The sequence below is a fragment of the Nilaparvata lugens genome, chromosome 9 (assembly GCF_014356525.2).
Source record: "Nilaparvata lugens isolate BPH chromosome 9, ASM1435652v1, whole genome shotgun sequence".
NCBI lineage: Eukaryota > Metazoa > Arthropoda > Insecta > Hemiptera > Delphacidae > Nilaparvata > Nilaparvata lugens.
In genome coordinates this window covers 24,304,973-24,328,854 of record NC_052512.1, presented here as the reverse complement: position 1 = coordinate 24,328,854, position 23,882 = coordinate 24,304,973, and the positions used below count along the sequence as shown (strand labels likewise).

At 34.3% G+C, this 23,882-nt stretch overlaps 1 protein-coding gene across 1 annotated transcript in view; it reads left to right on the top strand.

Annotated features, from left to right (window-relative positions):
• Positions 1-20,920, top strand: part of LOC111056253 (von Willebrand factor A domain-containing protein 8-like) — a 139,032-nt gene extending 118,112 nt beyond the window's left edge. Inside the window, exons 19-25 of the mRNA XM_039435671.1 lie at positions 999-1,198; positions 2,150-2,341; positions 4,470-4,542; positions 5,410-5,530; positions 10,243-10,432; positions 16,586-16,833; positions 17,772-20,920. Of these exons, the coding sequence (XP_039291605.1) occupies positions 999-1,198; positions 2,150-2,341; positions 4,470-4,542; positions 5,410-5,530; positions 10,243-10,432; positions 16,586-16,833; positions 17,772-17,880 (1,133 nt within the window). The 3' untranslated portion in view covers positions 17,881-20,920. The remainder of the gene's footprint in view (positions 1-998; positions 1,199-2,149; positions 2,342-4,469; positions 4,543-5,409; positions 5,531-10,242; positions 10,433-16,585; positions 16,834-17,771) is intronic.
• The last annotated feature ends 2,962 nt before the right edge of the window (positions 20,921-23,882 follow it).

Here is a 23,882-nt window from a genome sequence, read left to right as displayed (position 1 = left end):
ATTAATTTTAGGATATTGATAACTAATAATTTATAGGTTAATTAATTGTAAAGCACACTGCACACGGAGACAAGAGTAGCTTCCACGAAGCGTCCACAAGCTGTCGACGCTGATCTACAAAGAATTGGAAATGCCATGTACATTTTGGTTCCGGCGACATTTTAGTGGACGCTAGTATTGTCCCTGTGTGCAGACTCAGAGGATATACCGGCTGATTAAAAAAGGACTTTACAACTTTGAAAATTCATATAAATCTTATTAAACAAGGTACAGAGCTTGTCTTAGTGTTGCTTTAAAGGAAAACACTTCAAGTTTTGACTCGCGCAGTCCGCTAGTGCCAGGTCACGTCGCACAAGTGCTAGCAGCAGTTACGTCAAAGATGGCTGCCTTCACTGGACCCGAGCAAACTAGCTGTGTGTTTTGGTTTGAAAATCGGTATAGTGTAGCCTACCTTGATATGTTTATAAAATTCTTGATACCACAGAATGATGAGGATGACCGAGAACGAAATGTTTTCTTTATGCAAGATGGCGAACCACTACACTATCCGATTGACTTCCGGGATTTTCTTAATGACCGCTTTCCAAATCAGTGGATTGGCCGTAATGCACCGATTGCATGGCCCCCTCGTTCCCCAGACCAAAACCGCTGTTTTTTTCTTGTGGGGTTTCATAAAAGATATAGTGTATGTACCTCCTTTGCCAGCCACTCTACCTGTACTTAGAGAATGGATTTGCCTGCTGTTGAGCAAGTTACACCTGAAATGCTAGTGCGAGTCTGGGATGGAAATCAACTATCGATGGGATGTCTGCAGGATAACCAATGGAAGTCGCATAGAAAATCTTTAGTTTAAGGTAAAGAAACTTGAAGTGTTTTCCTTTAAAACAATACCAAAACCAGCTCTGTACCTTGTTTAATAAGAAAAATATGAATTTTCAAAGTTGTAAAGTTCTTTTTGAATCAGCCGGTATTAAAACAGTTTAATGTGTGTTTTTCAGGCAGAGGAGATATCCAGCTGACAGTGAAACGAGACAGTGGTTTAGATGTATCAGGTCCAAAGTTTGGAAAAGTAGACGAAAAAGGGGATCCACATGTAGGGGGTAATACATGGGCTGGGGGTACTGGAGGGAGGGATACGGCAGGGTTAGGGGGGAAGGGAGGACCCTATCGGTTGGATGCTGGGCATACGGTACATCAGGTGAGTGAGATATTTAGCTATTTATAGTGAAAGATTTATTGCACATGGTAAAAATTGGGAATGAGAAACCGTGATCTTGACCTAACTTAATTAATATACCTTTATTTTGCGGAGTTAGGATTTTTAAGTTCTATCTACCATTCAGGGTAAGGGTTGTGTGGCAGAGAGGACCAGGAGTCCTAACTCCGCCCTAATAAAGCCAATTAATCAATCAATCAATTCAACCTGAACTCGATTTTTCACAACCTCTTCCAACAAACACCTCCCCCCCACACCATCCAACTGATAATGTTTCTAAACTCAACATTTTCTGTTTTCAAATGTTTGGACTGAAAATTGGACTTGAATTTTTTAAAAGTGTATGGCACATAACCTACTTTTTGGATTATAGTGTATAAATCAAAATTCAGGGTAGGAACAGTTTTGGGCTGTGTCTGTTGGTCCTTCCCCAATCATTCTAATGAATTGTGTTCTGTGTATCATTAAATAAATGAATCCTTACTGATGGCATCATATGCAGTAGGTAAAAGATCACCTTGCTATGGTTTCAATAACCTCCACTTCGAAAATAGAATTATTACATGTTAGATAGAAGTTCTCATCGAATTCCTTCTAGTTGTTGCCCTGTTTTCAATATGTTCATTTCAAAAGCCATTTGGGTAGTTGATAGCACATTAATTTCTATTTTCGTTTTGTAATTAAATCTATTACTGTATCGATTCATTAGAAAATTATTATCATTCATTATCAGTTTGAATAAATTTGATATTGATTTGATCAACATTCGATTAAAGGCAATAATAATATACAGAGTGAGTCATATGTATGGGAACCCTATTTAATCCTAATATAATAACTAGAACCCTATTATATATATAATAACTACATCTGAACAGCAGTTGTTGCAAGTACTGTTGCAATTCATTTTTCAATTGGTTTTTCTTTTTCAAGTTGAGTGACGAAGAAAAAGCGTCGGTTCCTGAACATGTTAGAAAGGCAGCACATGAAATGGCGCAGAAAGCCTTCAAGGATCGATTAAAGGAAATCCAAATGAGTGATTTTGATGCCAAAGTCTACGACCAGTTCTACACTGCTGTTGCCAAACAGATACAATCGTTACGTGTTATCCTCAACAGTGTGCAGGTAGCCTAAAATTTATCTGCCAGATAAGTAGAAAAATAATACTATTGGGTCCTACGGGAGTGTTCACACTGAGCTACATTTTCAATAGCATTGGTTCTTAACGTTGTTCCTTACCTTCGGGATTAGTATTAAAAAATGTTACTTGTTTACAAATAAATCCTGTAATAAGTAGTAAATCTATACTATAATCAATTCTTATCCCTATTTTCAATTCTTCAAGATTTTATTACGTCAAGTTTTCAATTCGTCAAGTTTTAAAATAGACACTTGCGGAGCATGGATTACCTGCTACTTTATAATAAGTAGTAAATATATAGTAAGAGTAATATATAGGTTTCAACATGTTTGAACGTTGGCAAATGAAATGGAAAATCCTGTTGAAAAGTTTATAGACACAAAATAGGATATTTTTTAATCTAATAGACGAGTGTATCTCAAGAAAATTACAGCTATAATTTTTTGTATTGCTTTTGAAATAATAATAAATTTGATTCGAATTTGAATTATGGGAGTGTTCACACGATTCAACATTTTCAATAGCATTGGTTCTTATGAGAGTGTTCACACAATCCCACATTCTCAATGAACTTGTTTCTTAAGGGAGTGTTCAAATGGTGCCACATCTTCGACAGCATTTTTTCTTTGAAAGACCGTAACGAGTTATACAAGTTAAGGATTTTGGTGTTAGTGTGTTCAACGCCAACTACCGTACTTAAAGCTTTGACCTATCAACTTAAATTTTTGAACACGTATGAATTAACTCATAAGTCAAATAAGTCTATAAGTCCAGGATCACTCTATAAGTCAAATTTGTTGACCAATGAAATCGACTCTTTCTTACGTACTTTTGGAGGATCAAGTAGTAACAGGGAATCATTAAAAATTAATATGGAAAAATTTAATCTCAACATCACACATGTGATTGCTTTAAGATTTCAATATTTCATTTGCAATAGGATGTGGATAATAGGTAATTCTTTGGCTTCGTATCAAATCAACTTGAGGAACTAAATAAGGAGAAATCATTTAAAAATTTTTATTCGATTCTTCACACTAATTAAAGGCAAATATAAATCCCTGTATTTAAATTGAATCAACAATGATAATTTGTAATAATTAATGTAAATGAAATAAAATCTTAAAGAGCTATACAGAGTGAGTCATATGTATGGGAACCCTTCAATAAGTTGGAGACTGTTGTAGATATAATACTGTAACTTTCGGGGTACGTTATTGGTCGAATACTCTACCTTTTGACGTACAACTGAACTTCAACCTCTCATAACGGGGTGCCTTAGGGGTTGTAACTCGAATATTCTGAATGTAAACACCCATTGTGTGGTACATCATTTTAAAGGCCTTTTAAAAACAAGGAAGACTTTAATCTCATCTGATCACATCAATAAAAATGTTCTATGATAGGTAATTGTATTCAAAATGGCGGCTGATTGAAGTTTTAGTTTTTAAGGAAATGAGTGGTTGTAATTCAAATATTTTAGATGTTACCACCCATTGCGTGGTACATCATTTCCAAGGCCTTTCTAAAACACGAAAGATGACATCAATAGAAATGTTCTATGATACTTTTATCCAAAATGGCGGGTGATTGAAGTTTTAGCTTCTAAAGAAATGAATGATAAAGTTTAATCAGTCGCCATTTTGGATAAAATATCATAGATTATTTTTATTGATGTCATCTTTCTTGTTTTAGAAAGGCCTTAAAAATGATGTACCACACAATGGGTGTTTACATTAAAAATATTTGAGTTACAACCCCTCATTCCTTTGAAAACTAAAAATCAATCAGCCGCCATTTTGGATACAAGAATCATAGAACATTTTGATTGATGCCATCTTTCTTGTTTTGAAAAGGCCTTTGAAATGATGTACCAGACAATGGCGGGTATTTACATTCAAAATATTCAAGTTACAACCCCTAAGTCACCCCCTTATGAGGGATTGAAGTTCAGTTGTACGTCAATAGGAAGATTATTCGACCAATAACTTATCCTGGAAGTCACAGTATTATATCTACAACAGTCTCCAACTTATTGAAGGGTTCCCCTACATATGACTCACTCTGTATAGTATAAAGTTTGTAATTAATGTTTTTTTCACATCTTAACAGGCAAAAACAAAAGAAAGGCAGTGGAACAGACATCAGACTTCTGGCGAGTTGGATGACAGTAAATTGATAGAAGGTCAGTGCTATTAATTTAATTCGTTTACCAACTAATTATTTAATTAGATTATATTTATCTATGTATAGCACAATAAATAATGCAGGCTTATACACTTAAAACTTAAAAGATCAAAGTACCATTTTTCCAACTTTATTTTATTTTGACTGTCTCACTTGAAAATGACATTAATATCAGGGCACCGAGCTTCGCTCCGGAGTACAAAAGCATAGAAGCATAAAAGCATAGTTAATAATATTTATTTATTGATACAAAGAACACGATTCTTTCAATTGATTGGGGAAGGACCAACAGGTACAGCCCAAACTCACAAATCTTGAAATCACAAATCAAAATAGCACAATTTCAAATTTAGATAGATTGATAATAAATCTTTCCAAAAAATTATAAAACAAATTTCAAATCTGAAGGTGGTTCCAAGGGTTTCGAAGTACAATTACAGTACCTGAGTGATCCGTCGTCCAGTGGATATAGTGCTTGCGTAGCCGCCTAGAGGTCGCGGGTTCAAGCCCAATATGAACAACGTTTTCAGCCAGGTCAGTGCCGTGTTATCGGATGGGCACGTTAACCGTCGGTCACAATCCTGGCTGCAGTATGACAGTTGTAAGGACCGTTGACGGCTTAAATAATATATTCAGGCGAGGTGTGGGGGGGGGCTCTCCGTAGGTGACTTCCCACCAACAAAAAGCCTTACGGATTCACTTAGTTCCTATTATTGCAGTATTGAAAATAACAATTCATAGCATTTGATCGATTATCTGTAAAATTTTATATATAATTGTTTTGAATTATTGTCTCCAGAATTTGTTGACGACTTTGAGTCCCAAAACTCAATTGTCTGATTTTTTTATTTAAATTTTGTTTCAGGAATAACTGGTGAGAAAAATATCTACAGAAGGAGGTCGGAGAAAGACCCAGAATTCGGAAGTCCTCAAACAAAGCCAAAGAGAATTAAATTGGTCGTGGACGTATCTGGGAGCATGTACAGGTTAGTAAGTGTTAAAAATCTACAGTTTCATGTGAACTCCGAACCTCTGGGAAGTAATTTTTAAGTAAGTTACAATTTCAAAGTTCATAGCTTGAGATAATTATCCTTCTTCCTTTTCCTCTTATCATCCATCATCATCATTTCCTTCCCGTTGCACATCTACTCATTTCCTCTCCTTCGGATTCGGTAGAGAGTTAGTGGGAAAGATATTTTAAATATTCTTTCCAAAGAATGGACATTGATATGTCCAAAGCTCCGCCAATTCATGTAGATGCATAACAATTTTATCTATAGCTATTACCAATGCTTTTTTCATATCATATGCAGTTCAAAAATAATTTTCTTTCCTCCAATATTGCTAATGTGATCTAGTATAATGTTGATAGCTTAATATTATACTATATTATTTTCTTTGATATTTGTAATTGATCCGTACTAATGCAAAACTGTTAAATAATTATTATTTATCTCTTAAGTTTGATTTAATTTTATTGTCAATAAATTTTTGTAAATGTTACCATAGGCAACAGCCTTGTAACAATTATCAATAAATATATCTATCTATCTATCTATCTATTGTGATGAATTTTTTAAATAGACCTCATGAGAAGAGAGAAAAATTGTGATTACCTTTTAAAATGAAAGAATTCGCTAAAGGAATAGTTAGCGACCGAGCGATAAAGCTTACTTATCAGTAACTGTATATTAGATAAGAGTACCGTTCTGTACTGAACATTTTCTAGAAAATTATTCAATAAAATTATAATTATTCTGCAAATAAAGCACAAATTATTTACGAATTGCTCATTGAATTTGAGGTTACACTTTGTTTACTATCGATCAGATGTTTAAAGCAGCCTGAACACAGCTGACTGATTCAAAGTATTGTCAAATGTCATGCCGGTTTTCATGCAAGGTATAATATCATTCCTAAAAATTATAAAACTATCAATAAAGGACCAAGAATTTCGAATAAAAATAAAATGTATGTATTATCGTTGAAATTATTTATTATTTAAGAAATTATATTATATGTCAGGTCTTATTGTAACTAACTAGGTCATAGCATGAACAGTATATTATTGATAAAACGGCAGAAATTAATTATAACAGTCTCAAACCTAATAAAAATTGTATAAGAATATTAATTTATTAATGATTAATTCAACTGAACCACATGGTAATTAAATCTCTTTGGCAAGCCTAAGCCAATCATAGTGCATAGAAATAGCACCAAAAAGGTGATCGTTTGAAAGCAACACATGTTAATCTACTACCAGACAACAAACCTGCCTTATCATATACGCTAGCACATGTACATTGTATGAGAGGAACTATGTCTATGAGATTAAGCAGTTTTAAGAATTACATAAATTGAATTATTATTGTAATTAAAGGAATTATATTCTCTTGCTTGCCACTGACGTCATGTCTACGTCACAACCGTTCTACCAATGGCAAATTTTCATGCAAATTATTACATCGAGATTCTCAGAAGAAAGGTCTAGCCAAGAAGCTTAGAGAAAAAGACAGCACTTCCCTTTTGAAATCCTCACCGTTCAGATCTCTTTATAGTTACCAAGACCTATTCGTGAAAAAATTCCTGTTCGATTTTATATGTTTTATTTGTGAGCCAATATTTTAGGCCAATCTATTTGTTATTTGTAAATTTGTTTTCATCAATCGATAAATTTAGAAGTTTAAAGTTAAATCATCCCTTAAATAATTTGGTGAAGGAGATATTTAAATTAAAATTCCACACGTGCTGAAACCGAAGCCTGGACCCGCTGCTGATCAAACGATTTTTGATCTAAAGAAGAAAACCACGACCGCCAAGGAATTTCACGTGAGTTATAAGTTTAAAGGGGCCCCAATCTACGCTTCGAAAAATATTACAGTTCAGAAATATAAAAATTTTCTTCGTTAAATTATTGGCCACGCCGACAAGCGCTTTTAGTTATTAAGAGCCTAGAATTTATTCATATAGAATTTCTAAGAACTTGTAGTTGATTAACTATCCTCCGCTGCCAGAACCACGACCCCGAACAATTTTAAAAAATATTTTTTTTATTCATTTCTCACTATTTTTTCAAAACTGTTAAATTTTATCAATTGTAAAATTCTGTCGAATCACGCATGGTATCATGCAAGCACAAGAACATTTTTAACTCTTTTTGTCAATGCTAAATTATTATCAATCTGTAAATCAAATTCTGAATCTGCACTGTATGATCATATATTTTATTATAATATATTCCAGTTTTGTTAATTCGTTTTCTGAGTTCGATTATTTCTTAAGCCTGTCAATTATTGTGTCTGATACGTTCTATATCATCAAGAACCGATCGAATACGATCACTGAAATAATTGAATTAAGCTGGATATTGGAACAGGTCTAAGTGGATGTAGCGAGTGGGGTCAGATCGAGATATTTATTCTTTGTCCTTACCTGCTCATATATCAGCTTTTATCTGTTACCAACCTCGACTTAGGAGCGAACACATCAATTGTACAGCAGATGCAGCCAGAGATCATATAAATTCCTACAATAGAGCTTAAAACCCGACAAGACTCTGTTCTCGAAGTATATTCTGAACGATATTTGGTCCAAATACAGTATGTTAATCCTTCAGAACTTATTAGAGACGCAGTCCCGTAAATTATCTACATCGGGGTTTTTGCTCGACCTGTATGATTTTGTATGCTCATTCTTCACAGGTAATAATTTTAAGGTATCCGTATTCAGTGTTTAGCGGTCGCTACACTGCTTATAAAAATTTCATCATTATACAATCTGTCATTAGAAGAATCAAGGGTGAGCGAGCGTTTAGGCCTCCCGCGATTCCGACAATTGTATTGAATCTTGTAGTGAGTCAATCTGTCTGGTGTACACTCAGCGTCCACACACGCCATTGCAAAATTTATAGCCTCTACACCATTGATTCAGTACAAGATTCACTCTACATGTGTGAAGCCTTCAAAAAACGCACCACATGATTTGCCGGCCCAACGTGAGGCATTTAAATACAGCACTACATGATTTGGCAAATCTCTCTACATATGTGAGGCGAGTAAAAAACGCTTTACACTATCTATCTATCTATCTATCCTCCATCATCATCATTTCCTTCCCGTTGCACATCTACTCATTTCCTCTCCTTCTTCTCACCTAATTTTCCGCTTTTTTCATCTTGATTTGTTAATTTTTCTATTTCTTGTTCTTCTTCTTCTTCTCGTTCTCCTTCTTTCTCCGTTTCCTTTTCTTCTTCGTATCCTGATGTTGCTCCTCCTCCTCCTCCTACTCCTACTCCTACTCCTTCTTCTCCTCTTCCTACTCCTGCTCCTCCTTCTCCATCTTATTCTGAGTATATGTTTTATGAAGAATATTGTCATTTTCTGTTAACAAAAAGGTTTAATGGATACGACGGAAGTTTGGAGGCTGTTTTCTCTTTATTTTATTTTCCTACACCTTATCCTCATTGACATACTGTTTTTTATGAGGCCTTTAGAGGCGAGGGGTTTCTGGAATCTTCCAGTGTGTTCCGGTCGACCAATGGCAAACGCATCCTAGAACCTTCTGGTAATCAACATGGCGGAGCCAGGAGGGCTTCTAGATCATTCCCGTGAGTTAACATCTTGGTGCAGGGAGCCATCGACCAATGACAAGGGCGTTCTGGAACCTTATGGTAATTAACAATCACTGTGATTGGTCGGGCGTGTTCGACTCCTCCAGATCCTTCTCAAAATTACTGTTGCCTTCATAAATGACGAGTGTTGCAGTCGGTTGAGAGACTACAGTCGTATTGTTCGCTTCTTCTAATTGTGACAGACCAGTGATAAAGTGATAATAGACTTTTGTAGTTTTTCATACAGTTATTATTCTTGGTGACAGTTATTCTTATAAATTTATTTATATTATTTAATGCTTGTGATAATTTATTAGGTGGTTATCAGTTTATAGTTGTTTCTAGTTCACCTCCGTGTGTTATAGTGTTGTAAGTAATAAATCTAATCAGTATAAATTGCTTGTAGATATCAAAGCAAAGCAAAGCTGTCAGCAGGTAATCGATGCTATTATGCCATGAAACATTTTTTGAATTCCCGGCTCATCACTAGGAAAGTGAAAATACAAGTATATATCACCGTTATTAGACCAGTAGTGCTTTATGGTGCAGAAACTTGGGTCCTAACTCAAAAAGACGAAGCGCTACTTAATGTCTGGGAAAGAAAAATCCTCCGGAAAATATATGGACCTATCTTCAGTAATGGAGAATGGAGGATACGTACTAATCAGGAGTTACGAGAGCTTTTCGGAAACCCAGACATTGTGAGTGAGATAAAAGTTAGGCGTCTTAGCTGGCTGGGACACCTTGAACGAATGAGTGACTCCAGGAGTGCGAAAAAAGTCCACAGAATGAATCCAGGTGGAAGAAGATAAAAGGGAAGACCGAGAATGCGCTGGATTGATGACGTAGAGAATGACCTGAAAGAAATGGGTATCAGAGGTTGGAGGAGAAAGGTGCAAGACCGAGACGAATGGAGAGGCATATTGCGGAAGGCCAAGACCCTCAATGGGTTGTAGAGCCACGGAGTAAAAAAAAGTAAAGTATAAATTGCTTCAAGTGTTTTATTAGTGTAGAAACCCGCAACAATACTTTATTTCTCACTCTATGGATATTGATTTATCATTATTTGTTGATTGTCGCATACAGGTTCAATGGGTACGACGGCAGGCTGGACCGTGAAATGGAAGCAGTGATTCTGCTGATGGAGGCATTGCAGGGCTACGAGTCCAAATTCCAATACGACATCGTCGGCCACTCGGGAGAGGAGGTCGAAATCAAATTTGTCTCCCCCACCCAACCTCCCACCAACAACAAGCACAGACTGGATGTTATCAAGGTTGGTTCTGAGACAATTTTCCCAAAACTGTGAAGGTTAGAGATGAAATAATTGCTGATCTAATGATTTTAATTATAACTCTATTGTAGCAAAACGTGTCAAATGAAAACTCTTCTTAGGTCAAGCTCAAAAATCTGGTGTGGCGCACTCACACAACTTTCCTTGCCGTTATGAAAATTGATCACCTGACGCTATTGTTCCCGCACATCTCAAGTCTACTATTCAAAGATTTGAGCCAGCTGGTGACAGGGCAATAACGCTGGAGACACACATGAGGTCTGCTATCTCTTCATAGTGACTGATTTAATAGAATCAACAATAATTTGCAATTGAATAATCACATTTTCTCGAATTTAAAGCTTATTTTCAATTTTAGGTGAAAATGTTACTGAACATTAATTGTAGAGATTTTCATGCTCAATCTACTCCACTTAATTCTTTTTGTTTAAATTGTATCTGTAGGCTGATAATTTGGAATCTAAAATCGAACTTTGCATTGATGGGGCGGAGCTCCTGAAATTTTTACAGATATGGGACTTGTGGCAGTTGATAGAGTTTATCGATGACTATTTTAGGTATGAATTTGATCAAAATCGTTGGAGCCGTTTCCGAGAAAATCACGAAAAACCCTGTTTTTGACAACATTTTCGTCATTTTAGCCGCCATCTTGAATTGCATTTGATCGAAATTGTTCGTGTCGGAACCTTATAGTGAAAGGACCTCAAGTTCCAAATTTCAAGTCATTCCGTTAATTGGGAGATGAGATATCGTGTACTCAGACGCACATACACTCATACACGCACATACACTCATACACACACACACACACACACACCACACACACACACACACACACACACACACACACACACACACACACACACACACACATACAGACCAATACCCAAAAACCACTTTTTTGGACTCAGGGGACCTCAAAACGTATAGAAATTTAGAAATTGGGGTACCTTATTTTTTTTCGGAAAGCAATACTTTCCTTACCTATGGTAATAGGGCAAGGAAAGTAAAAAATTTGCTAGAAATGAAAAATTGCTCAAATTTCAATTGTCAAGAGATTATCTAGTTTGAGGACGGCACTACAATAGGACACCATCCGGTATACCAGGTTTAGCATTAGGACTCCGGCCGATCAACAGACACTCTGGTCACCAGCCCGGCTCCCGCTGGGACATCCTGCTGGTGTCCCAGGTCCCACATCACTTATAAATATACTTAGATATTTATAAACGCATGATTAAAAAAATTATAAAATTTTACAATCACTTGAAATAGAAATAACATGGTACATGTTCTATAACAACATCAGTTACAATATTATTCCAGTTGGCTAGAACATTTGGTCATCTAGACAATAAATTTAACTACAATAACTTCTCCTATATCATTATATTTTAAGTGAGTATATATATTATCATTATTCATACAAATTAAAGCATAAACGCTAGTTTGAACTGTCATGAATGATAGTACTGTATTTGACAAGCCGAGAATAAATATCATCAGATTTTTATTAAAGTCCGGTTTCACTTATTAAATTCAATGGATCATGAAACCTATTAATTGAATGGTCCATTGCATTTAATAAGTGTACTATAGTGAGGTCCACGTTATAATGGCAATAGATAAAGATATGAGAACAGCGTTGCCGATTTTCTCCCTTGAAAAATGATATTTCTAAAATGTTAAAAACGGGTTTGGCAACGTTGCGGAGCCATAGAAAGATAGCGCTATCTGTCTTGTCGAATGATAGACAAGGATAGCAACATCAATGTTAATCAAATACTTCCATTATAAAGTGGACCACACTATAGTAATTTCATAAAACTCATAAGTCACGTAATACAGGAGAATCACCATTCCAATTACATGCTCAATATAGCCGATAAAATCAGCTGTTCCTGTATTACAGGACTTCTAAGTTTTTATTAAACAGGCCCTGTTTACATCTTCAGTATCACTTTGTTCAAATATTATATTAGGCTCGCTGGCTAATGAAAACATTAAATCAAAATGAAGGAACTAGAATATTTTAACTGTAATACAGGCGAATATTACAGGTGATTTTACAAGTGTAGAATTATTTTTCTCATCAATTGATTATTTTAAGTGTAGATTAACAGCATTTCTCAGCTTCAAAGTCTTGCCAGGCAGTCCAAATAGGATCAATGATATATTTTATTACTTGTTATTTGGTAATATGGACAATAATGTACTGGTTTTTGACGGATTTTCTCCTATCGCGCTTACTTTTTTCACTGATATTCCTGAACTTTCTGCGGACGCTGTCGGTAGTGGACTGTTCATAAATACGATTATGATAGATAGGTGTAATTATTTGTAAGATAAGAAGAGCACCGCTGGTCGATGCTTTTTCAGAAATTCTTTCTCTCTTTCAGCTATTTCGAACAATTTCACTATCTCTACCTTGATTATTATAACGTTTGATAATAATATTATGGATTTCGATAAACACCTAATTATTCATTGTGGTGGCTATTTTAAAAATTACAATAGTAATAACAATTGTTTCAAGGCCCATATAAGGCTGAATATCATTCTTAAAGAGATTTCTGATCTTGGAGAGAATGCATTGTATCAGTTTCATACTAATTATGGAAATAGAGGAACTTTTTGAATTGTATGATACCGATAACCATTCAACTGAAGAAATAGATGACTATCTTATGTACCCTCTTGCAATATTGCAGATGTAACTTTCTATAATATATTTGTTATGAACATACGTAGTCTAAATAAACATTTTAATGAATTGCTATGCTGCCTTCAAGACAGCAAAACTATGTATGACATAATTGTACTTACAGAAACATGGATTAGTGAGGATGCACTCTTTTCTTTCAATATTCCGGGATACAAATCGATAAATAAATGCTCTAAACTGAATAAATGCGATAGCCTATGTATATATCTTGAAGAAAATATCAATTTTAAGGTGGTAAATTGTGATATCGATAAATGAAATTATTAATGAAAAGTCTGTAAAAAATGAGAAAATTAATATTGGTGCCCAAACATTAAACAATTTCTTTGCTCGTGTAGGGGAAAACCATGCTCAGTCAATTCTAAAATCTAATAGACAAGTTGAACTAAAATATTCAAAACCTGGACATCATTTTGTAAATTAATTATTTATGGCTCCGGTCTCTCCGCTTGAAGTTGAGGGCGTAATAAAATGTCTAAAAAATAATTCTAGCCCGGGGATTGATGAAATTAGCAACATATTACTTAAAAATAAATGCACTCATATCATTGCCGATTTCACATATAATGAACACAATTTTCTTGACAGCTGAATTTCCAAAACATTTTAAGATTGCTAGAATCACACCAATATTCAAGAAGGGTGATAAGAACGATTCGATACAGTTTCACACGATAACCTTTTTCACAAATTGGAGAAATTGGGAATAAGAGGCGTTGCACTTGATTTGCTGAAAAGCTACTTGAATGACAGATCCCTAATTCTTACTTTAAATAATAATTCTTCAAACAATAATTCTTTAAACAATAATTCTTCAAACAATAATTCTTCTTTCAATTTAAATAATTCAAATACTAGTACAGTTAGTTTATCTGTCTTTGGATTGCCTCAAGGAACATTTTTATCCCCTATTCTTTTTCTTTTATATGTTAATGATCTCCTAAAACTAAATATCAAAAATGGAAAAATAGTGTCTTTTGCTGATGACACGGCTATTATTTTTTCCGAAGATAGCTGGAATAATATGTATAGGGTTGCTGAAGAGAATATGAATACGATAAAACTATGGTTGGAATCAAATACACTTATTTTAAATATTACTAAAACCAAATTTATTAGATTCGCCGCGAGTGCAGCTGGAAAGCCCAATGATGGAACAAAAATAAGGTTACACACAAACTGTGGAGACACACTCACATGCAACTGTCCGTATATTGAAGAAGTTGATGTGAAATAAAATATCTGGGAGTAATGATTGACCAATACTTGAAGTGGAACTCCCACATAAACTTTATTTGTAAAAAACTCAAATACATTTCCTATAAATTCTATAAAATAAATAAAATCTTAAATCTAGAGTACCTTAAAATGATATATTTTGCTTTTCTACAATCGTTAATACAGTATGGTATAGTCGTTTGTGGTGGAGCCTATGATAACCACATTAGTGATTCATTCAAGTGGATCTCTATTTTTTGATTTCAAAGTTTTGACAGTAAGGCAACTTTATTTCAAGAGACTCTTCAAATATATAGTCAAAAATAATGATAAATTCTGTAGGATTGACAAAACATTTTACAACTTGACATCAGACAGTTCGCTGAGGTATGTTGTTCAGGATTCTAAGCTGAGCATGTTAAGAAGACAGTTGATGTATATGAGCTCTAGATTTATCAATATAATTCCATTTGATATTCATCAAAGAGTAGATTTGAAGGGAATAGAGGATTTGATTAAGGAAAAGTATTTCTTCTCCCTGGGACCTGAATGGTGGTAATAATAGTCTATATTTATATATTTTTTTATTTTAAAGCAATCTCTATTTTATTTTTTGTAATTCCTGAGACCTGAATGGTAGTCATATTTTTATCTCTGTTTTATTTTAGTTTTTCCTATTGGAAATTTTTTTTCTGTCTCTCAAAATTCGTTATCACTCTTTTGTTTTTTGCAGTGAAGTATTTTTTTTCTTGTCATCAACTCGATTTTGTATTTAAATTGTATTTTGTTTTTAGTTTTTATTTTAAATCGGACTTTTTGCGACTCCCACCAGCGGTAAAAGACTTTTCTTTTTGCTGGTGGTGCCTGAAAATTTTTTTATAAGTGTTGATTTATTAACCTTGATTTGTTGCATTGTTAAATTCTGGCAATAAAGAATTGAATTGAATTTTTATGAAACACAATTTTACAGGATTGTAAATTTAATTTATAAGTCCTGTAATACAGGCCCTGTATACAAGGGTTTTAATAGGGGCCTGTATTACAGGACTTATAAATAAAAATTCACAATTTTTATGAAACAGGGGCCTGGGGCCTGTTTCATAAAACCCTTGTAATACAGGGCCTGTATTACAGGACTTATAAATAAAAATTCACAATCCTGTAAAATTATGTTTCATAAAAATAATTCTACACTTGTAAGATCACCTGTAATATTCGCCTGAATTACAGATCCTTTATTTTGAATTGATGTTTTCATTGGCCAGCGAGTGTAATATAATATTTGAACAAAGTGCTACCTACTTAAGATGTTTTGGTGGAAAATCCACATTATCAAATTTCTGACGATGGACAGATTGCATTCATGCTGGAAAATAACGTTGTAATGATAAATAGTTGAAAAATATAAAACTACTTAACTTACATGACTTATTATAACAGTTATGTGAGTAGTGATGTTTCAATAAAGTTAATTATCAATAATGTTAATAATTAAATCAACGACATTAATTAAATTTGTTTAATAAAAAACATAAAACATTATGGACGTACATTTTCTGAATATTTCCAATAACGCTTTATTGAGGAAAGCTTAATTTAAACGGTTCATAATATTGATAAGTTTCCTGCATCATATTGTAAGAAATTCTGTCCTTGAAAATTCTTGGCCTTCTTTTCTAGTCAACTTTACTAGAACTAGAACTACTACCTTCATCCATTTTAACACGTTGCCTTTTCAACAAAATGTCGCTTTTCAAGATTCTACCTACACTTGTAAAAGTTTTAGGATGGTCTAAACAATGATAAAATATTCAACATCTTACAGGTCCAGTAATACACGAAGTTTCTCTTTATGAAACACAACTATGATAAAGTCATGTATTATTTACTTGTGATACAGGCAAATGTCTTGTATATTGTTTTATAGGGAAAATTGTTTATGAAACACAAACTTCTGAATTTTACCTGTAATACAGGAACTTTTGCTGTATAACAGGACTTGTAACTTTTATGAAACAGGCCCCAGGTCATAAACTCTGATGATTTAGAACCCTAGATTAACACCAACGCTCCTCATTTAACCAAAACTGCTAAATTAAAGTGAATCGCAAGACCTTGAATTCATATGCTGTAACTTAGAATTCGATCATTTTTGCGTTTAGATATTTTTGTAAAAAATGTGCATTTTTCAGACAATGCACGCGCATGCCCAGTTCTGCCTGTCAGGTGACAACACTCTGGCGGCGACACGACGCGCGATCGAAGCGACAGAAGCAGTCGCAGCCGACTGCGACCAGGCCATTGTCATAGTGCTGAGCGACGCGAACCTGTCGCGCTATGCGATTCCCGCCAGAGATCTGGTCAAGGCCATGAGCTGTGATAATAGCCGAGTCGAGTCTTATATTTTGTTCATTGGTTCCTTAGGAGATCAAGCTAAGAGGTAATTTCGAATGCAATAAATAATCTATCTATTAATATAAATATTCTTCTATTGATACACTTCTCATTCTTATTCTTTCTCTTCTCCTTTTTTCACTCTTTCTTTCACCCTTATTCCACTTATTCATCATCTTCTTTTATTATTAAATATTATATAATTTCTTATTTCATATTTGTAAGTTCTTATTAATTCGTATTGAATTTGTATTAGCAACTCTCACCTGCGCACAGGATTTTCCTTGCAGGTGATTGGTTTCTTATATTTTGCTGGAAGATTAGTTTTTTTTATATTTATTGTTGTTGAAGAACCAATAGGGAATTTTTGATTTGATTTTGATTCATACGAATCTATTATAGATATCTTTACATTTAACTTTACACTTTATAAAACAATATTGGGGCACCGAGCTTCGCTCGTTATTTTTATTTATTGATAAAAATGGCCCTGTTTCATAAAACTTATAAGTCACGTAATACAGGAGAATCACCATTCCAATGAGCCGATTAATATAAGATAGCCGATAAAATCAGCTGTTCCTGTATTACAGGACTTCTAAGTTTTTATGAAACAGGGACCAGAACACAATTCTCTAAAATGATCATGTTTATATTTTACAACTGACTATACGTCAGCTTATGAATTTTGAGGATGCGATATAATGATTTTCCACAGAATCACTCGCTCACTTTTCACTATCCACAGACGACGAAAGTCTCAGCTGTTCCAGCCAAGGATGAATTATCCTTTTAATGTCGTTCAGCGAGTTTTCCCAGGGATGAGACCTAGTGCAATTGAATTTTATAATATCATAAACTTACTATGTACCAAATTTAGTGAAAATCGTTTTCGAGATCCAGTCACATACAGACATAATAATAAACAACCAATGTTGGCAGCTTGTGGATGAATTAATAAATTTATATTATTTTCTGTTTCAGACTCACGCAGGCACTACCAGCTGGAAGAGGTTTTATATGTATGGATGTGACAGAGATACCAAATATTTTACAACAGATATTCACATCTTCACTGTTAAATTCTCGATGACAAATTTAATTATTTTTATCCTAGAATTAAATTCACTTGTGTTGGATTTTTCATGAATATCTATGAATCTCATTCAATGAATGGTGACAGTTTGGAGTAAGTCTCACTATAAATGCTTGTATATCAAAATGTAGTGACAGTTTGTTGAAGTAAATCTCACTAAGGGTCGGATTCCGAGCTCGAGATTCAGCTGAGTTCTAGACTCTAAACAGCTGGAGTCAGAAAATTGACTTTCTCAAACATGGCGTAGTCACAGTTTTTACAAAAATCTTTAATTTCTCATTTCTATCATTGGAAACGTTTTTCCTTGTTCCTAAATAATTCAAAATAGCTGAAACTTTACACTATTTTATGTTCAATTTTCTAGTTTTTTTCGAAATTTAATTAAAACGTGGACTGCGACTATGCCCCGCTTCGGAAAGCCAATTTTCTCACTCCAGCTGTTTAAAGTCTAGAACTTTGCTAAATCCCGAGCTCGGAAACCGGCCCATAACTTTCTATACAAGTATCTATAGTGAAATCCACTTTTAAATGTCAGATTCCTTATAAACGGCAACCAATGCTGACCGTTTTAAGTGATTATAATAAGCTTACCCGGCGAACTTCGTACCGCCAAAAAGTCAATGTATCTCATGTCACACTTGACTTTATTTGGTGAATCATGAAATTTATCTGACAATCAATATTTTTATTTACATCTCACAAGACGGACTTCCTATGTGCTTAGTGATGCAGCATTTATTATTCCGAAAACAAATTCTTCTCAATCAATTGGTAGTAATATCTATCAGTAAAGTGTTGAATCAAAAACAAATAGATTAATTCATTGTTTCAAAGATTAATTTGATGTTTTCATAGTTGTTGATTGTCAATAGATGGTCCAGTAAATATGCGATGAACGATGAATTACTCAGAATTCAATTTTTTTTCATTTTTGTGTAGTTGAGAAGTTGATATTGTGGTAATTATTCATATTGAATGAAAAAGACTAAGAAATTGTAAAAAAACCACAGATTTACCCATCATTTCATATTCTTTCTATCTTCCATTTTAGGATGAATATAAGTTGAGCTAAATTCAAAGAAAAAATGTAAATATCTGTAATTTTTCAGTAATTGAATGCAATATGAACAACTCTCTTTCAGGAGGTGAATTATTTTTATCCAACATTTTCCAGTTTCTCAATGATAGGAGAGTGATAATTATTTGTATAGGTCTTCTAAGGAACGATTATCTACAGCTGGTGCCAATCAACTACATAAATAACTTCAACTCCAAACCACCGTCTTAAGACCAGGGGCCTGTTTCATAAAAGTTACAAGTCCTGTAATACAGGAAAAGTTCCTGTATTACAGGTAAATTTTAGAAGTTTGTGTTTCATAAACAATTTTCCCTGTAGAACAATTTACAAGACATTTGCCTGTATTACAAGTAAATTATACGGGACTTTATCATAGTTGTGTTTCATAAAAAGAAACTTCCTGTATTACTGGACCTGTAAGATATTGAATAGGTAGGATCTTGAAAAGCGACATTTTGTTGAAAAGGCAACGTGTTAAAATGGATGAGGGTAGTAGTTCTAGTTCTGGTAAAGATGACTATGTTATTATTCGTAGGCCAAGAATTTACAAGGACAAAATTTCTTACAATATGATGCAGGAAACTTATCAATATTATGAACGGTTTAGATCAAGCTTTCCTCAATAAAGCGTTATTGGAAATATTCTAAAAATGTATGTCCATAATGTTTTTCTATGTTTTTTATCAAACAAATTTAATGTCGTTAATTTAATTATTAACATTCGATAATTAACTTTTTTGAAACATTACTACTCACATAACTATTATAATAAGTTATGAAAGTTAAGTAGACCTAGTTATTATAATTTCCCAACTATTTATCCTTAACAAAGTTATTTTCCAGCATGAATGCAATCTGTCCATCGTCAGAAATTTGATAATGTGGATTTTCCTCCAAAACAACTTAAGTAGCACTTTTTTCAAATATTAGGCTCGCTGGCCAATAAAAACATTAATTCAAAAAAAATAAACTGTAATACAGGTGAATATTACAGGCGATTTTACAAGTGTGGAATTATTTTTATGAAACACAATTTTACAGGATTGAAAAATTTTAATTTATAAGTCCTGTAATACATAAGGCCCCAGTACACAACTTATTACAGGGTGACGTTTTTATTATACAGCTGGTAACTTTAGATGCTATATCAGATTATCACAATATAGGATCTTGAATCATGATCAACTTTCTGTTCTTTGGTAGCCGCACGGCCAAAAATTTCGAAAACATAGGTCTTAAAATGGATTAATAAATAATTATTATTAGAACCCTATTAAAATTTCTGGTCAGAAACCATCCCCAATATTCACACAACATAATTATTCCTAAAGTTTCCTGCCGTTCTGTTGAGTAGTTTTCGAGTCTATAGGGAAAAAACAAACAAACATACATAGAAACAGACATTCATTTTTATATATTATATAGATGACTGGATGAGAGCAACAGGCCTATCCCAAAACAAATTTCATAAACAGTGAAATTTACAAAAGATCGGTTATATTTTCACTTCCAAGAATTTGTGTCCAATTTTATGTCCAAAGTGAAGAAACTAGAAATTCCAATCTAATGATTGATTATTAAAACAATAGTTGAAATCTTCTACTGTTCAATTCACTTAAAACTGTCAGTAGGCTATTCATCATGAATGCTTCTCATTCAACCAGTATGAAGTAAATGTCACCATAGTTAATTGATTGCATAATAATATTGGTATGTGATAATTGTCTTTTTTATTTAGGGCTACTTTTGAATATAAATAAAAATATACATCTGAGTAGGCCTACCCTTTTAAATGATTTCGTCACGACATGTTTCGGCTACTAATGCCATAAATATGTAATAAATATGTGAATTGGAAATAATATATTATATATTTTTCCAAGCTACTTTCTGTAAGTTTGTGGAGCAATGTTTTTGTACTAGATAAATGTGAATTGATGTTAATAAAAGTTGTTGAACTGTTGTTGGAAAAATCCTTTTCAAATTAGCTTCAATCACAGAATAAGGAACCCTTCCTTGGGTTTACTTTGTTTGTGCTTCCATAAGGAGGTATGAAGATTTGCAGATTTCATAGTTGGAGCTCCATAACTCTAGCCTATGATTCATTGTGCTATTCTCTCATCTCTTATAGCCTAATATATTTCATTCTATTAATACAACATAAAGTACCTAAATATAACATTAGAGGCCAATTCTTGTGTCTCGACTTCAAAAATCAGTGACTGATCTGGCCAAAAAATTAAGTTTTAGGCCGGTTGCAGACGAACCACTATCGCATGTGGGATGTGGAACCGACATACCACAGAAAAATACGACTTAGGCCGGTTGCAGACGAACCACTATCGCTTGAGCACTACGCTTCCCCTAGCTTGTGTACCACAATCACAGTCACTGTGACTTGGAAAACATCTGATAGAAACACCCGAGTATGATACAAACATCTGCAAACTGTTGCACTAATGCGCGTTTTCTTGAATGTAGTGTGAAAGTCTCTCTGCGTTAGTCGTATTGTTCAGTGGTATGTCGGTCCCACATCCCACAATCATACTACCATATTCGAAAGATTCATCTCATTCCAACAACTTATACTATGGTAAATATAACTTGAACTCTTAAAATCTGATTTTTTGGGGACAAAATTTGACAATTCACCCTATGTGTTAAGTATTCGTTTATTCACTTGAATAAGACAAAATACAACATTAACTTGATGTCATTAGGCCAGATCAAGTAATAACTATTTATTCTAAATCCCATGGTAAAGTTCAGTTCCCATGGTAAATAATTAAACATATTATTTCTCAATACATTACACTATGAATGAATGAATGACTATAATTTACAGTAAACAAACACTGATATTATTGGTACAGTAGGGCGTCATCGGAAAAAGAGAGAAAAGTATTGTTTGCAGCGGAGAGCGGAAAACATGTTTTTTTTTTCTCCATAATTTATGCCAAAACTAGACAAATATAAAACCGTATAACTAATGACTCCTTGGAGGTACACACTTGGAAAATGTATCAATCTCTTCGTGATGATCGACTTGATAGTTCTAGCTTGTTACCTCATGGGTATGGAAAAACGCACCAGAAATCATGCAGGGTTTTCTTTGGAGGGCGCTGGAGAACACATTTGTTTGATGTACTGGGCATGAAGATATTTTTTTTAAGCTGAAGAAAAGATCTAAATTTTATAGATTTAAAATTTCTCTGTATTCCGTGCACAAAAAAAGTTAAAATGAAAAGAAATTTGAAAAAATTGGAAATTTTTTTTGGGGGGTTTTGAAGGTTATAACTAATAAGATATGCGTTTTAGAGGGAAAGTTTATAGAACAAAATTTGTAGAGAAAGATAATTGAAATATTTTCGTTCAAAAAACGGTTCAATATTTTGAACGGTTATTGAAATACAAGCGATGTAGCAAAACCCTAAAAATTTTGGCAGCCATCTTGTTTTTGAAATGTTTGCGACTTATCATCATCGACGATCCTTATAATGCTGGACCTAACGAAGAAATTGAGACATCTTCCACGGCTGTTACTCAAAAATGACCACAGAGTGCCTTTTTCATGACATTTGCGCCCGGACTAATTCACTAATTCCCCAAAAAGTTTATATTAACTAGAATCGGGTAACTTGGATTTCCCTTCCCTTCAACAAATTTGCACGTCTCTCCACTTCTAAATACTAAAAGTTAGTGCATCTAAGGGGTGATTCTGATAGAATATGATCTTAGAAACCTATATCAATGTGAGAAATTTCAATTCGAGGACAATGAAGTTAGTGATGATAGATGAAGCAAAAAATTCATGTGTTTTTGAGATTTTTCATGAAAAAAATTGGTTCTGAACTATTCTTAAGGTGCGTACAGACTCTCGCTCTGCTCCGCAACCGAACGTCACTCGAGCAGAGCGATTGATGATCGACCGGCGAGCAAGAGTCGTTCGACCGGGGAACGCGAGAAGATCTAACATCTTCCGTAACGTTCATGATGGGTGCGTGGGCGGTCCGACTGTGGTTCGATGGTGGTACGAGGGCGGTACGAGGGAGGAGCGTGCTCGGTGCGGGTTGGAAGCACGAATATGTGTACGCAGCTTTATGTATCCAAACAATATATTAAAAAATCAGAGCTACAATATATTATTACAAGCACCAATGTATGTTGTGACTTCCGCTACATGTCACCCATTCCTAAGGTTTTCTTGATAGCATATATGTGTGGAATAATAAACATTTATTATATTGTTAGTGACTCATTCATAAATAAGGTACTGCTTTTAGAGACTATATAGTTTTCAGTAGAAATTATTGCTAAGTAAATAATAATATTTGCTGCTCCACCTAAAACAAGCGATATTCCATATTGTATGACCAATAATATTGTTTTATTAGCAGTGGCGGCGCTTGACCTGAACAGTTGGATGGGCCAGTGGTGGGAATTGTTGGGGGTGAGGCTGAAAGTGGGGGTGCTTTATGAAGCATTTTCAACTTTACAAGTTGTTACAAAGGTAGTTTATGTCATTATCCTATGAACTAAATTAAAACAATATAATATAACTCACCAAAAGACTTGTCAAAGTAGACACTACAATTGGATTATTGATAAACTAATTAATCTATGCAAATATTAGCACAAAAGTAGGTAAAAGTATTAACCTATTACTTTATAAAATTACTAGCCGTCAGGCTCGCTTCGCTCGCCATATCCGTCTAGCCAGGGGGCTCCGCCCCCCTGGACCCCCGACTGGATTGTCCAAGAATGAGATTAGCAGGCTCGCTTCGCTCGCCTGCATTTTTATCATGTTAGGACAATCCAGTCGGGGGTCCAGACTAAACGTCTGGCTAAACGGATATGGCGAGCGAAGCGAGCCTGACGGCTAGTAATATAATATTCCCAGGATTGAAGTAGCAGTGCCCAA